The sequence below is a fragment of the Gekko japonicus genome, unplaced genomic scaffold, assembly GCF_001447785.1.
Source record: "Gekko japonicus isolate JY-2015 unplaced genomic scaffold, Gekko_japonicus_V1.1 scaffold388, whole genome shotgun sequence".
NCBI lineage: Eukaryota > Metazoa > Chordata > Lepidosauria > Squamata > Gekkonidae > Gekko > Gekko japonicus.
Window position 1 is genome coordinate 507,461 of NW_015162490.1, and position 15,039 is coordinate 522,499.

Consider the following 15,039-nt stretch of genomic DNA (forward strand, 5'->3'; position numbering starts at 1 on the left):
TCCTCCTCCTCTTCTTCTTCTTCTTCTTCTTCTTCTTCTTCTTCTTCTTCTTCTTCTTCTTCTTCTTCTTCTTCTTCTTCTTCTTCTTCTTCTTCTTCTTTGTGGAAAGGTCATATCAAACCAGGTTTGGGAAAGATCAGAGCAAAACAGAGGAAACCCTCACGGCTAGAGGCTTATCATGTGGATGCTCCCAATAAAGCTCTCTGTTTTTGAAGAGAAGGCGGAGTGAAACATCCATGTGGAAAGCAGCCTTTCGTTGTTGTCTTTTAAAAAACCCACCCTTATACTGGAAAATGCTGTTCTCAGGTTCCTAATGCCTATGTCAAGCTACCTGAAAGACGTTAACTGTGAATCCTCTGGTTTTATGACAAGTACCTTTCTGAAAATGGAGGTGTTCCCTTCATAACTTCTATGGGCTTCACATGTTTGCGTGGTTGGGGGTGTGTGTGTGTCTGTGATGGCGTCCATGTATGCATTTTCCTTAACCTGTTTCCTGTAGTTATGAAGAAAGAGCACTGTATCTTGAAGCAATAATCCAGAATCACAAAGAAGTCATGACATTTGAGGATTTTGCAGCTCAGGTCTTCTCTCCCTCTCCCGGTTACTCTCTCAGTGGATGTGGTGAGTCTGTGCATGCCTTTCTTCTCCCCCCCCCCCCCCCCCCGAACAGTAACCACTGAGAAGCTCTTGAGCAGCAGATGTACACCTGTTTTCCACTGATAAATGGCTGCAAATCTAAGAAGAGCATTCTCCCTCTGAATTAGCTAATGAATATCAAAAGGAACGATGACATTCATTTTAATTTGTTTTGCATCAGAGCCGTTCACTCGGTTCCTTTCTTCAGCGATCCTGTTAACCCCTGAATCTAGCGAGGTTAATGAACTTTCTCTCACTAATGTGCTCTGGTTCATTCAGGAGTGCCGGCTTCTTGCTGAGCTGGGAATACGTCTCGCAAAAGCTGTTGTGAAGCGGCGCATAGCTATAAAAATATATATATAGTTCCTCACAGCAGAGGTCCTTGCAGCTAATGCTAAATGGGGATTATGTTTCTGCAAAAAGTAGGACTCCGGATTAGCATGGGTCGGAGAGGGAGGAATAGAAGGATGGTGTTTCATCGAGCAGTCAACATGGCGATTTGTATGCAGACACTCTACACGTTGCAAGGATTTTAAAGTTAGCAAGAGTTTTTTAACCATATAAATCCCCTTGTTTTAAAAAGAAAACGCTTGCAAAATGCATCTTTGAGATCTAGCTGTGTCTCTTAGAAGGAGAACACAAGGCGAGCCCGACAGATTTCTCCGTGTAAGATTCCTTTATGCTCTGCTTATGCCCATTTTGAGAAACCGGCTCTTCCTAATTATATTAGGAAGGCTGTGTTGGATTGTCTGATAGATTATCTCAAATCCCGGTGAACATTTTGGTGCATCTGTTTCCTTTCTCTTGCTGTGATGGACCAACCTATCTTTATATGTGAGCTTTTAAAAAAATAACAAATTAAATTTAGTGAAATGAATCACTTTACAAATAAAATCAGACACACATCACTGTTTAACATTATTGGCTTAGGTCCGTGAGCTTTCCGAGCTTTGTTTAGAGATAAGAGGTATATGCATGTACTTGTGTTGGTCGCCAATAGCAGCAGGCAGAAGGCTTTGGAGATAAGCAAGCTGGCAGAAGTAAAGAGGAGCTTGTGCTATTTACATAATCGCACCTCTGCTTCCTGGAGAGGCGTCAAGAGACAGAAATGGCCTCTATTGATCTTTGTTGAACTGGAATACTAAACAACATCAGAAAAGCTTATAACCAAAGCTTTGATTAATGTTTTCTCTATTTAAAATGTGGTGCAGCTGTGAATTAAATTCTTTACGTACTCTGCCAAAAGCTGTTAGTGAAAAATGATCTATTTTATAAAAAGCATAGATTGTATATATTGGATTTATTAAGCGATTCAACTGGCTACTTAATAGAAAACAGTGACAGAGGGAACTTACGAATTTTGAAAAGTGTTCTGTTCTGGTCTTCATTTAATTACCTGCTTTTGCTCTTTGTGTATTACAATGTATATGGAAGCAAGACTATGAGAAATAGTTGGAGTAGATTGAGAGGTCCCAGACTGGTGGGAACCTGCCACACACCCCTACCCACCCTGGAAAAGTGAAATCCAAATATAGGATTGATACTAGAGCTGCGGTGGCTCAAGTGGTTAAGACACTGAACTGTAGGCTGTGGAAGGTCAGTAGTTCAGTGGTTCAAGACCCGGGTGCCGCAAGACAGGGTGAGCTCCTGTCTCTAGTTCCAGCTCCTGCCAGCCTAGCAGTTCGAAAGCAAGAAATTGCAAGTAGATAAATAGGGACCACTTCGGTGGGAAGGTAACAGCGTTCCGTCCGCCTTGGTGTTTAGTCATGCCGGCCACATGACCACGGAAACGTCTTCGGACAGTGCTGGCTCTTCGGCTTTGAAACGGAGATGAGCACCGCAACCCTAGAGTCGGATTCGACTGGTTTTCGAGCAAGGGAACCTTTACCTTTACCTTTACTAGAGCACAGCTGTGGTTTTTGCACAATTCCATTTAGCCATCCCGAGGTTTGACCCGAAGTTTCCTGTAAAGTGGGACCAAATACCTCATTCAGCAAATAAATGACCTAGATCTGTTGGGGGCCATGTTTGTTTTAGAGCTTTAGAGTTATTCAGTCCCTGTCGGACCCTCCCCTCATTTGGCTGTATTTAGACTCAAGGACAGCGGGGGGCCACTGAATAGTTAAGTGCGGCCTTCCACGTTTAGCTGAACACAAGTTGTCAAAGTAAAATGGCACGTTTTAGTTGCCCAGTTAAATGTAACTCCAAAAAAATGATTTTCAAAATCTGAGTCAATGAATCATACACATTTTCATAAACTGATGAACTCTACATAATTTGCAAGTGAATAAAACAGTTGTTTGAGGAGGGGAAAACACACTTTTCTTAGATGTCAGGGCAGGCACCAGATTAGATGAGGCCCGCCCTGCAGTATGAGAGTGATCATGGAATGCTTCCTGTAAAAGCGACACCTGATACCTGCAGTCAGTGTTCCCTCTAAGCTGTGGAGTCCTGTGAGCAAAAATTCTACCTTGTGAGCTACTGGCATTAAAGTTCTGAGCAGGTGATTTGGCTACTGCATAAATTAGTTTGTCCTGGAGCCCTCCTCCCTGAGCTAAGACAAAAATGTGTGAGCTGGAGGCTAAGAAACTGTGAGCTAGCTCACACTAACTCAACTTAGAGGGAACACTGCCTGCAGTAATGTGTCAGTAAATGAAGTACCAATGGAAAAACAATCGCCATTTTTTTTAACAAAATTGTTGCCTAAAGCGTCGACCAGAGGTTCTAATCAGTTAATCTAATCATGTCATTATTATTTATAAAGCATCTAAAACAACAAAGTGCTTTAAAATTTTAAATAAACTGGACCTGTTCACAGACTTACAATCTAAAGAATTAGAGAACCAACCAGCATTCAGTATTGTAGCCCTCCATGGCTATTGGTGTGCTGAGGTTTCTGTGCTTAGTAAATGCAGCTGAAACAGCTCTCTGTGTCCCAAGACTGCCTTTCCTGTGAAGCAGCAGGGTTACAGGGCAATCACTTTCTCTTGCCCGCTTGGCTTTTCAAAGCTCTCAGGATGCCAGAACAAAGTTTAAGTCCAGCGGCACTTTTAAGACCAACGAAGTTTAATTCTGGGTATATATTCTTAGAAGCAGGGCTTTTTTTGTAGAAAAAGCCCAGCAGGAACTCATTAGCATATTAGGCCACACCCCTGACAGCACAGCTCATTTGCATATTAGGCCACACCCCATGTTACCAGAAGTGTGGTCATCCAGCCACACCCACCTTTTGCTTCTTATTCTCTTTACCTTGTTTGTTGTCAAAACCCAGGGCTTTTTGCATGTTAGGCCACACACCCCTAATTGTAGCCAATCCGAATGAGTTTCTGCTGTTGGGTGTGGCCTATTATGCTAATGAGTTCCTGCTGGGTGTGGCCAACTTGGGAGCCAGCCGGAACTCCGTTCCTGTGCGTTCCTGCCCAAAAATAGCCCTGCTTAGAAGTGTGCATGAACACGAAAGCTTAGACCCAGAACTAAACTTGGTTGGTCTTAAAGGTATCACTGGACTCAAATTTTGTTCTATGCATGCCATTATTATTTATATAGCTGTATACCTAGGCTTATGGGGCTGCGGTGGCTCAGAGGTTAAGACGCTGAGCTGCAGACCGGAAGGTCTGTAGTTCGCCAGTTCGAGACCCGAGTGCCGCGTGACGGAGTGAGCTCCCGTCTCTGGCCCCAGCTCCTGCCAACCAAGCAGTTCGAAAGCAAGAAATTGCAAGTAGAAAAACAGGTACCACTTCGGTGGGAAGGGAACAGCGTTCCATGCGCCTCGGTGTTTAGTCATGCCGGCCACATGACCACGGAAACGTCTTCGGACAGCGCTGGCTCTTCGGCTTGGGAATGGAGATGAGCAGTGCCCAGGCTTAGGAGATGCTCGGTTGTGAAAAGTGACATCAGGGTGCCACTGACTTAAGGTGATGCCATGGGGTTTTCAAGGCTAGAGATGTACAGAGGCTTCCTTGGTCGTCTCCCATTCAAGGACTAGCCAGGGCCGACCCTGCTTAGCTTCCAGGATCTAATGAGGCTGGTCTCACGTGAGCCATCCAGGTGAGGGCGAGGAGATGCTTAGCTGTGGTTAAAAGGATTAGAAGTATGTGACATGATAACCAGGGCAAAGACGGGAAAAGATGGAGCCGAGCCAGTGGAAGCCTCCTGCCCAGGGCCTCCTGTGGGTCTTCAAGAGGTCTTGGAGCAGTGGACAGCCAGGGCTATTTTGGGGCAGGAACGCACAGGAACGGAGTTCCGGCTGGCTCCCAAGTTGGCCCCACCCAGCAGGAACTCATTAGCATAATAGGCCACACCCAACAGCAGAAACTCATTAGGACTGGCTACATTAGGGGTGTGTGGCCTAACATGCAAAGGAGTTCCTGCTACAAAAAAAGCCCTAAACAGAATAAGAAGCAAAAGGTGAGTGTGTCTGGATGACCACACTTCTGCGAACATGGGGTGTGTGGCCTAATATGCTAATGAGCTGTGCTGTCAGGGGTGTGTCCTAATAAGCAAATGAATTTCTGCTGTTGGGTGCGGCCTATTATGCTAATGAGTTCCTGCTGGGCTTTTTCTACAAAAAAAGCCCTGTGGACAGCAGTCTGCATTACAGGCCATGCATGGTCACCGTCTCAGTAGCAACCTTGCGCGGAGTCCCTTCTCCGCTTGTCAGGACCAGGATACTTCTTTAATTCTGTTTGTGCTGTAGTAGGCGCTCACACATGCCGATAGGATTGGGTTGGCAAAAGCGACGTGTTTGCTTTGTCGAAGAAACATACAAAAGGGTCCAGAAAAGGGGACCAGTGTTTAGTCGTCAAGCTTGATGTATCTTCTTGACCCTGGATTATAACTTTTGACGTCTGTGGCGGCCTCCCCATCTGTATCTGAAAGCACAGGCTTAATACTCGAGGGAGTGGATCCTTCAAAGGGTTAACCGAAATGGGCAGACCCGACCCTGGAGGGGACTGAGCTAATCACAGCCACAGCCAAGTGCATCTGTTCACCATGAGGTCATTCATGGGCATACAAATGAATTGGAAAAGAAAGGAGGCTCGGGAAAGTGTCCGTCCAACACTTCTCGCAATTTGCACAGAAATGGATACGTGCAAACTACAAACTGCAAACTACAAACTGAAATCCTTCACACTGTCACCTAACAAACTATGAAATCCACCACAGCTTGATGGAATATATAGCATCGTCAAGTGACGGAGTTGTTACGGATGCCCCTCCTAAGGATTTGCAGCACATTCATCCACATTCACAGCAATCTTAAATTTTATTTCCAGGTTGTGCTTCATATGCGATCGTAAATCTTTCAGTTCGACAATAATGAGCCAAAGACAAGAACAGCCCTGTTTTGAATATACCTTACCTTTTGAGACTTCAAAGACAATTGCACAGCCTTTTAAAATACTGGAGCTGATTATGAACTTAATTTTCATTTTTGTTTTGAATTAATTGTTTAAACTCTTGTTGGGTTGTTGGTTTTGTTTCCTGGTCTGTATTCTTACTGCATCAGGCAGATGTTAATGTAGCCGATGCAGCTGTTTCAGCTGACTGGATACTGAGCTTTTTTCATTTCTCATTTTGCACAATCTGATCCATGGAAATCTAAGGAAGTTTTCTTGAGTAACATAAAGGCAACATGGTTATTTCTCCTTGAGATGTAATACAGGCTGCCTTGTTTGCAGATCAGTTAGCTGCTAATTTGTGATTTTGCTGCAGGAAACTTAATTGTGTGAATATAACAACAGACATGGTATTATATGGAGAAAATTATATTGTACTAGAATGCATAGCCTTGAATCCCACCTGGAATTTTCATGGGCTCAAGGAGGGGGAGAATTTTCACCAGTTCCCTCCTCTCACATGAGACCTCTGCCCCCACAAAAAATTCCTGGGGGTCCACTGTCCCCTAGGAGCTGTTGGGGGGGGGGGTCTGCCACAGGAGGGCAGAGTCAACTAAAGCCTTTCAGAAATTCTAGGCAGAGTCTAAGCCATAGGGAGCGGTGGCGCAGGCAGGTAATCTATGCCTGCAGGTAATCTATCTACGAACAGCCACAAGGCTGTTTGAGTCCCACCGTGGCCGGGGTGAGCTCCCGGCCCTTGTCCCAGCTTCTGCCTACCCAGCGGTTTGAAAGCTTGCGAGTACCTGCCTAGGTGCAGGGGGGCACCCGCCTTCCGGTGGAGTGGCGATGGAGAGAGCAATGGTGTCGGCGACGGCGATCCGGCGATTCAGCGAAGAATGGTGGCGTATCTAACATCGAGCAGCGAGCGCTCCAAGGAGGGGACTGGCCCGGAGACGTGATGAAGCGACGGCACAGCTCGCCCAGAGCCTATCAGGACAGAGGCCGAGGAAAGGGGGCCGTCGCACAGTCGCAGAGCAACGGAACTGCCCGGAAGGAGCCGCTGCGGAGCCAAGCCAAAAACAAAGACACCTACTGTGCAGAATCAAAGGAGAGGAGATCCGCTGGGAGATCGACCAAGAACCGGCAAGGGTACCTGATAAGTATTCACCTTCCCCCAATACTATGTGGCCCTAGTTAGAATTGGTAATTTGCAATGTAAACCGCTCAGAGAACCTTCGGGATTAGAGCGGTATAAGAAATCGAAAGTATAGTGTATGTACAAAGTTAGATTCTTGATTTTTTTAAAAAATGTTCTCATTATTAGCCGTCTAAATACTCTTTAATATGTGCAGTTTATGACATGGTGCAATCGGGAGGAGGGGTGTATGTGCCAAAATGTTGGCTCTCCATCAGGATCTGTTTTTGAGCATGGGATGGATAACTTTGGACCTATGGCCAAACAAAATACTAGCCCCACCACCACCAGATACTATGGGCTGTCTTTAGATACAGCAACACCAACTGGAATAATCTGTACTGTCTTCCTAAGCAATCACTGTCATTGTGGTGTACTGTGAACAGCTCACTGGACTGGCGATCAAGACCTGTTTTAATACCACTCTGATTCTCGCAAGCTCCTACCCTGAAAATCTTGTAGGTGCTGCTGGATTCATATCAAGCACTACGAACCTGATAAGCAGTGTTCCCTCTGAGCGGAGTTAGTGTGAGCTAGCTCACAGTTTGTTACCCTCCGGCTCACAGATTTTCGTCTCCGCTCAGGAAGGATGACTCCAAAACAAAACTAATTTATGCAGCAGCCAAGTCGCTCACTCACAACTTTAATGCCGGTAGCTCACCCAATAGAATTTTTGCTCACAAGACTCCAGCGCTTAGAGGGAGCATTGCGGATAAGTGACCTTTACAGAATCATCCGGCTGTTCTTGGGTTACTACCCCAAGCCAATATGGTTGCTGTGACCCCTTTGTCGTTCCGGCCTCAAATTGCTTCTGTGCCACCAGAGTGCTCCACAAGCCGTCATCCTCACCACAAAAGCGTTTGCAGAAGCAACAGAGAGCCTGCATCGCAGTTGGCCCCCTCCTGCCATTCCCATTTCCCCCTCCCATTCCACTGGAGGGCTTTGGGGGGGGGGTCTTTTAAGAAAACTCCAGCTTAAAGCTGCAGTGATATGTCAATTATCATTTTTTTAAAAGACTGGAGAAACTCTCCAGGCAAGGAAGATGACACTGATGTGGAGAGGACTTGCGAAAATGAACACCGTCTTGTCCACAGCGTGCAAATAAGCTTTGACCAGGGTCTTTCCCAAAAGATTATATCAAAGTAGGTTTGGGAAGGATGAGGGCAAAGCAAAGAGAAACCAGGTAGTGGAAGATCAGGGGACAGCATTGTATGGATGGTTAAAAACAACAAGAAACTCTGCAGCAGTTTGGATGCCTTACTAAAGCAAACCCTCCCAAATGAAGGCTACCTCAGCTTTTCAACAAAGCCAGTTTGGTGTAGTGGTTAAGTCCGTGGACTCTAATCTGGGAGAACTGGGTTTGATTCCCCACTACTCCACTCACAGCTGCTGGATGACCTTGGGCAAGCCACAGTTCTGTCAGAGCTGTTCTCTCAAGAGCAGTCCTCGAAAGAGCTCTCTCAGCCCCGCCTACCTCACAGGGTGTCTGTTGTGGGGAGGGGAAAGGAAAGGAGTTTGTAAACCAATCTCCTCCTCCTCCTCCTCTTCTTACAGTTTGAGAGCCAGTTTGGTGTAGTGGTTAAGTGCGCGGACTCTAATCTGGGAGAACCGGGTTTGATTCCCCACTCCTCCACTTGCACATGCTGATGTGACCCTGGGTCAGTCACAAGCTCTGGCACAGCTGTTCCTGAAAGAGCAGTTTCTGTCAGAGTTCTCTCAGCCCCACCCACCTCACAGGGTGTCTGTTGTGGGGAGGGGAAGGGAAAGGAGTTTGTAAGCTGCTGTGAGACTCCAAGTGAAGGGTGGGATATAAATCCAATCTCTTCTTCTTCTTCTTCTTCTTCTTCTTCTTCTTCCTCTTCTTCACAGTAGCCTGTGTCAGTTGCTGGCACACAAGTCTTCTGCAAACACATAACCAGTCTCTCCAGGTAGTGTATGAGAGTTATACCGAAGGATATATTTTCACCAGAACAGCTGGAAAACAAACCTATTCCCCCCCCCCATTTGAATGGATTCTATAGGACCATTAAACCAGATGGCATCACACACACAACACTCACACTTATCCCTTCTTAGCCATCTCTCTTCTGGGCCCTTAAAGGTGGATGTGTATGATCGCCTTCATTTCTATGGCAACAGACTGATACCAACAGAATTGTGACTTCTCTAAAGGATTAAGCAGCAGCGGCACAGAAGAGGAGGGAATATTCCTCATCGGAAAACTAAGCCAAAGGGCCACAGAAGGGTAGCCAAGTGTCTTGTGGTACCTTAATAACCAAGTTATCATGGCCGTAAGCTTTTTGGACCAGCACCCGCTTTGTCTTATTCCTGAAGCGACACATATATGGGTACAAACGATAGCGTACCGGATCCGCTTCAAAGTGCTGGTTATTACCTATAAAGCCCTATATGGCCAGGGCCCAGCCTACTTGAGGGACCGCCTTGCCCCATATGTTCCCCCAAGAGCACTATGGTCAGGGGCCCAAAACTTATTGGTCATCCCGGGCCCCAAGGATACCAAACTAGCTGTGACCAGGGCCAGGGCTTTTTCAGTGGCGGCTCCTACCTGGTGGAACGAGCTCCCAGGGAAGATCCGGGCCCTGCGGGACCTTGAGCAGTTCCGCAGGGCCTGCAAAACAGATCTCTTCCGCCAGGCTTTTGAGTAGGAGCCACCGCCCTACTATACCATCACTGTCAAGACATCTTAATGGATGCATCAATGAGGCCTGAGGAAGAACCTAGAAATTACAGAAGATCTGATAAGCCGTCGCCACTAGACAGACACACCATGGGAGCACCATCTGGAACTGCGGTGATACCACCTTGGATCTAGGATACTAGTAATTGGATAGAGTACTGTGGTTTTAGTGTTGGATGTTTTTATTATGTTTTATATGTTTTTATCTATGGCAAGTGGAGCTGCGGTGGCTCAAGTGGTTAAGACGCTGTACTGCAGGCTGTGGAAGGTCAGTAGTTCAGCAGTTCAAGACCCGGGTGCCGCAAGATGGGGTGAGCTCCTGTCTCTAGTTCCAGCTCCTGCCAACCTAGCAGTTCGAAAGCAAGAAATTGCAAGTAGATAAATAGGTACCCCTTCGGTGGGAAGGTAACAGCGTTCCGTGCGCCTTGGTGTTTAGTCATGCCGGCCACATGACCATGGAAACGTCTTCGGACAACGCTGGCTCTTCGGCTTTGAAACGGAGAGGAGCACCGCAACCCTAGAGTCGGATTCGACTGGCTTTCGAGCAAGGGAACCTTTACCTTTACCTTATCTATGGCAAGGCTAATGACCTTGCCTCTGTTAGCCGCCCTGAGCCCACTGGGGAGGGCGGGAGACAAATGTGAAAAAAAAAATAAATAAATAAAAATATATGGGTACAAACGGAAGGGCAGAGGATGGGAAAATGAAAAGACATGGCTACAAGTATAATATTAGCTGCACACACACACCCTTTCAAGGATAATTGTGTGGGTTTTTGTTTCCTTTCTGGCACAAACAAGATTTTTTTGAAACAAAATTTGACTCCAGTGGCACCTTTAAGACCAACAGAGTTTAATTCTGCGTATAAGCTTTTGTTTGCATGCACACTGAAGTGTGCATGCAAACGAAAGCTTATGCCCAGAATTAAACTCTGTTGGTCTTAAAGGCCAGAACCTAAAAAGGTTAGTCAAGAATAGAAGAGGGCCAACTCTAAAAATCTAATTATGAAACATACAAAAATAGACATGTATTTATTCAACATAAATTAAAATAACAAACAAGGGCCCATTCCTACCTCATATACAAATATAAAAACATACAAGGGCTAATAAGATAGACCTAACGCGTTTTGGCCTTTGCAGGCCTTCCTCAGAGGTCTAATACAGACAGAACATTTTGGCTGATATGCAAAAATACATACAATCATACATATATGGAATAAAGACCAGAAACCAATTGTTCCAAAGTTTAACCACTGGGCAAAGAAAAGAAATACAAAAATACAAATGAAGCCTCCAGTGCAATCACATGTCCAGTAGTACTTCTCTCTGGTCAACTATATTCTTCTGAGATTGTACAGCCAAATGTTCCCAATAAAATGTTCCTTAGGTTAAAAGCAGTCTTAAAGGTGCCACTGGATTCAGTCTTTGTTCTGTTGCTTCAGACCAACACGGCGACCCACCTGAAGATTTTTTAATACTGCTTCCAGTTATGTAACATATATCAAAAGAAAGGTTACAAAAACAATTATGGGCTGTCTTATGCATTTTTACGCATTGATCTGTTTTAAGAGGAAAAAATGGCCGTCATCTGCGGCCGGGCAGTTGCGTCTCTCTTCTGTTTGGCGAACAAAAGGGTTTTATCGCCTGGGAATCGATATCCAGAACAAAAGCGATATATGACTTTTTTGGGACCTCTGCATCTTACGACTCACCAACGTGATTGCTTTGTCCCTTTGTTTGTTTGCTGCATTAATGGGGATCCTGAATACAGTCATGTCAACCAGAATCTGCCACTTAACCAGCATCTCACCAACATTTTTTTATCTTTAAAGGCACTAAATGGGTGACTAAATCACAGCTGCCCCGACGTAGTACCTGTGTATGTAGGCCACTGCTCCCTCTAAGCTGAGTTAGTGTGAGCTAGCTCACAGTATTTTAGCCTCTGGCTCACACTTTTTTTGGTCTTAGCTCCGGAAGGATGGCTCCAGAGCAAATTAATGTACACAGTAACCAAATCGCTCGCTCACAACTTTAATGCCAGCAGTTCATCGAGAAGAATTTTTGCTCACAAGACTCCGCGGCTTAGAGGGGAGTGTTGGTAGGAACATTCAGGACTTTTTTTGCCGTCTTTCTGAAACTGCACCCAAGTGAAGACCTAAAATCCCATGTGTTATTTCCCCTACAGTCATTGCTGCAGGTCCCGTAGGGGTACCAACTCCAGGTTCGGAACCAATCTGCAGGGCCGGCTCACCCACTAGGCGAACTAGGCATTCGCCTAGAGCGCCGGGCCCTGGATGGGGCACCAAGCTGTGCCTCCCCCTCTCCTCCCCCCCTTTGGTGGCGGCGGGGGCGGGGGGAGAGGCAGTGGTGGCGGCAGCAAAAGGGTGGCTGACTCCAGAGGTCACCAAGTCTGCAGGCCCCACCGGGAGGTTGGCATCTGTGCCACAAGGCAGCCTCGCCTAGTGCGCAGAAACACCTCGAGCCGCCCCTGCCAATCTGGTGATTTGAGGGCGGAGCCTGGGAGGGTGAGGTTTAGGGTGGAAAGGTGTAGACTTTCCAATTTCCCGGGGGGGGGGCTGGGGCTGGGCCAGAGGCATTGCTTTGCTAGGAGCAAGGGTGGCTCCCGGGGGAGGCTGAGCACCTTCCTGAAAATTTCGGCGGGGGCTGAAGCCCCGCCGCCCCCACGAAGATTACGCCTAAAGCAGCTGTTTCCTCCAGGAGAACTGGAATAAATGTTTTAAGTAAATAAATATGCGGCCCATGTCGCCTGGAGATGAGCTGTGATTCTGTAAGGTCTCCAGCCCCCACCTGGAGGTTGGGAACTCTACTGCAAGTGGCCAAGGTTAAAAGGCCAGTCCTCCCTGGTGTGTGACCTCAGGCCACTGTAGTTTTACTTAACTGTTTTCTGCAATCATTGGGGGAGACCGCTGGGAGCTCTTGTGTAAGAACAGGGTGTAAATCTAATGTATTTGGTGTGTGGTTTCTTTATTTAAATTATTTCTAGGCCGTGCTCTTAGCCGGAAGGCTCTTGAAGGAGCCTACCAAAATATCATTAAAACCTTTGTTGTGTGTGTCATTCTCAGTTTATAAAAAAACATAGACCACACAGTTGAAGATCATTGTGTGGATGGAGGCCATGAAGTTAAGAGGGAAGGGCGGAGTTTCTCGGTGTGATGTAATTTTTGCAGTAGTACTTATGGGGATTTGCAGGCCATACTGTACATGGGTCGCGAGGAAGAGAACTCCCCCCCCCCATCTTGGTTTTCCGCTTCTTGTTTTTCAGCCGGCCATGTGTGTCTCTGTGGGGAGGGGGGGAGTAATTGGCCGCCGACATCTCACTTGGTAATGGTGCTGACGTTCATTAGTTCTATTACCAAATGATAGGCACTGGAGGTATCGTTTCACATTAACTCGCGCAACTTGTGTGTGTGTATCCTCTCCCCACCCACCCCCGGTATAATAACTCTGTGTAAGCAATGTGTACAAGGCTGTCATTAGAGCAGCAGGTGCGTGGTTCCCCACATTTACATGATTTTGTGTTCTTTCTCTTTAGATTAAAGTATGTAAAGGTCTCATTACAGTAATTGAGAAAGGTAAGAGGCTGTTCACACGGCATGCCGTGCTGCATTTACTAACCATACCCCTCCTGTCACTTGCATGACCGCTGGAACGGCGCTCGCTTATCCGGGCTGCTCTCTTCCTCTGGGGCCTGGTGCTGCACCGACAGAAGTGGCCCCTCGCTATGCCTGCCTTGCGAGCTCTAAAAAGCTGCTGGCACCTCTTTGCCTTTGCATGTCTAAACTTCACAGGAAAGCATCCCACCCCCCCACCCCCCTTCTGCTCCTGTTTGCTCCAGGCGGAACCTGACACCAACACCTGCCACCGCAGCAGCGGAAAAGACGTCTTTGTTGCTTTGCACTTCTGTTTGAATTGCTGCAGGGGAGCCAATGGGCTTTAAGGCCGCTTTACTTTTTGTGTGTGTTGTCGTCCTCACCGCCTAAGCACCCTCCGGAATAAGGATCTTGAGACGGTGCTGATAAGGAGCCGCACGTGCCACGCTGGCCCTCTGCATCCCCCTCGGCTTAATAAGGGGCTCTTTTCCTGGGGAGGGCAGATTGCTGCGCTGGGACCCATGAATGGAACAGCTGGGGGAGGAAGAAAGGAACAAAAGAGGGGGGAAACACAGGCTGCCCTGGACCTGGCAATTGGCGGTATCGTTTCAGAGCCCGGAGAGCAGGCTGGCCACACGCCAGGTGTGACCTTTGCAGTCTGCTCGGTTCTGCTTGTTTGGGTAATTTCCAGAGCGGGGCTGCGAAGGAAGGAAGGAAGGAAGCTGCCCAGCAGCAGAGCCAAGGTCAGGATCCATGACTGGATGGGTTGCCGAGGCACCAAATTAACTCTTACAGGGCCGCCTCCCAGCAAAATGGAACCAAGGAGGCCTAAAGAATTGACCTGTCAAGCGGCTAGCTCGTCAGGTGGAAGGATGATTCTCTGTTGTGCCCTTACTTTGGCCGAAAATTCCCCCTGCCTTGTCGATGTTTAGGGTTAGATTGTCTTTTAGTTAGCCTTCGTGGTTAATGGATATCCTTAAAAAGGGCATTGTGTTTCAACAGCTAGTCTGCACTCATTAGTAATAGGCTTTCTACCCCCTTTCTACTTTCTACTCTGGCTGTAAATTCATTCCTGCGAAATGGTTCCTTTGAAAATTGGTGGAAGTTCCTTCCTGGTCATAAGTAGGTTTTCTTATCCTAAGAGAGAAGACATGTTGTGAACCACCTGCCAGCCAAAGTGTTCTTTAAGAGCAGACTGACAGGCGTAAAAATCACCTGTTTCATACTGGACTGTGCGGGCCCTTGCACTGGCTCTGGTGCATTCATATGCTCTTTATTGGAGCTGGCAATGCACATTGCCCAATGCCCATGCTTTACGATGGACAGGAGTATGATTATATTATTATAATTATGTAGTTATATTATATTATATTATTATAAGCCGCTCAGGGCGGCTTACAGACGACTCCTAAAATACAATTAAGACCAATCATAATATATAAGCAGAAGCCTAAATGCATGTTTTTAGTTCAAACGGTTAAATACAGTCAAAACCGCTGGAACATTATTAGGAGAACGGGAGCAAATTATTTATCACAAGCCGTAGGTGACCATATGA

General features: G+C 46.7%; 1 protein-coding gene across 1 annotated transcript in view; it reads left to right on the plus strand.

Moving 5' to 3' along the window:
• RALGAPA2 (Ral GTPase activating protein, alpha subunit 2 (catalytic)) overlaps nucleotides 1-13,463 on the plus strand; it is a 235,075-nt gene extending 221,612 nt beyond the window's left edge. The window contains exons 39-40 of the mRNA XM_015406000.1: nucleotides 500-621; nucleotides 13,424-13,463. Of these exons, the coding sequence (XP_015261486.1) occupies nucleotides 500-621; nucleotides 13,424-13,428 (127 nt within the window). The 3' untranslated portion in view covers nucleotides 13,429-13,463. The remainder of the gene's footprint in view (nucleotides 1-499; nucleotides 622-13,423) is intronic.
• The last annotated feature ends 1,576 nt before the right edge of the window (nucleotides 13,464-15,039 follow it).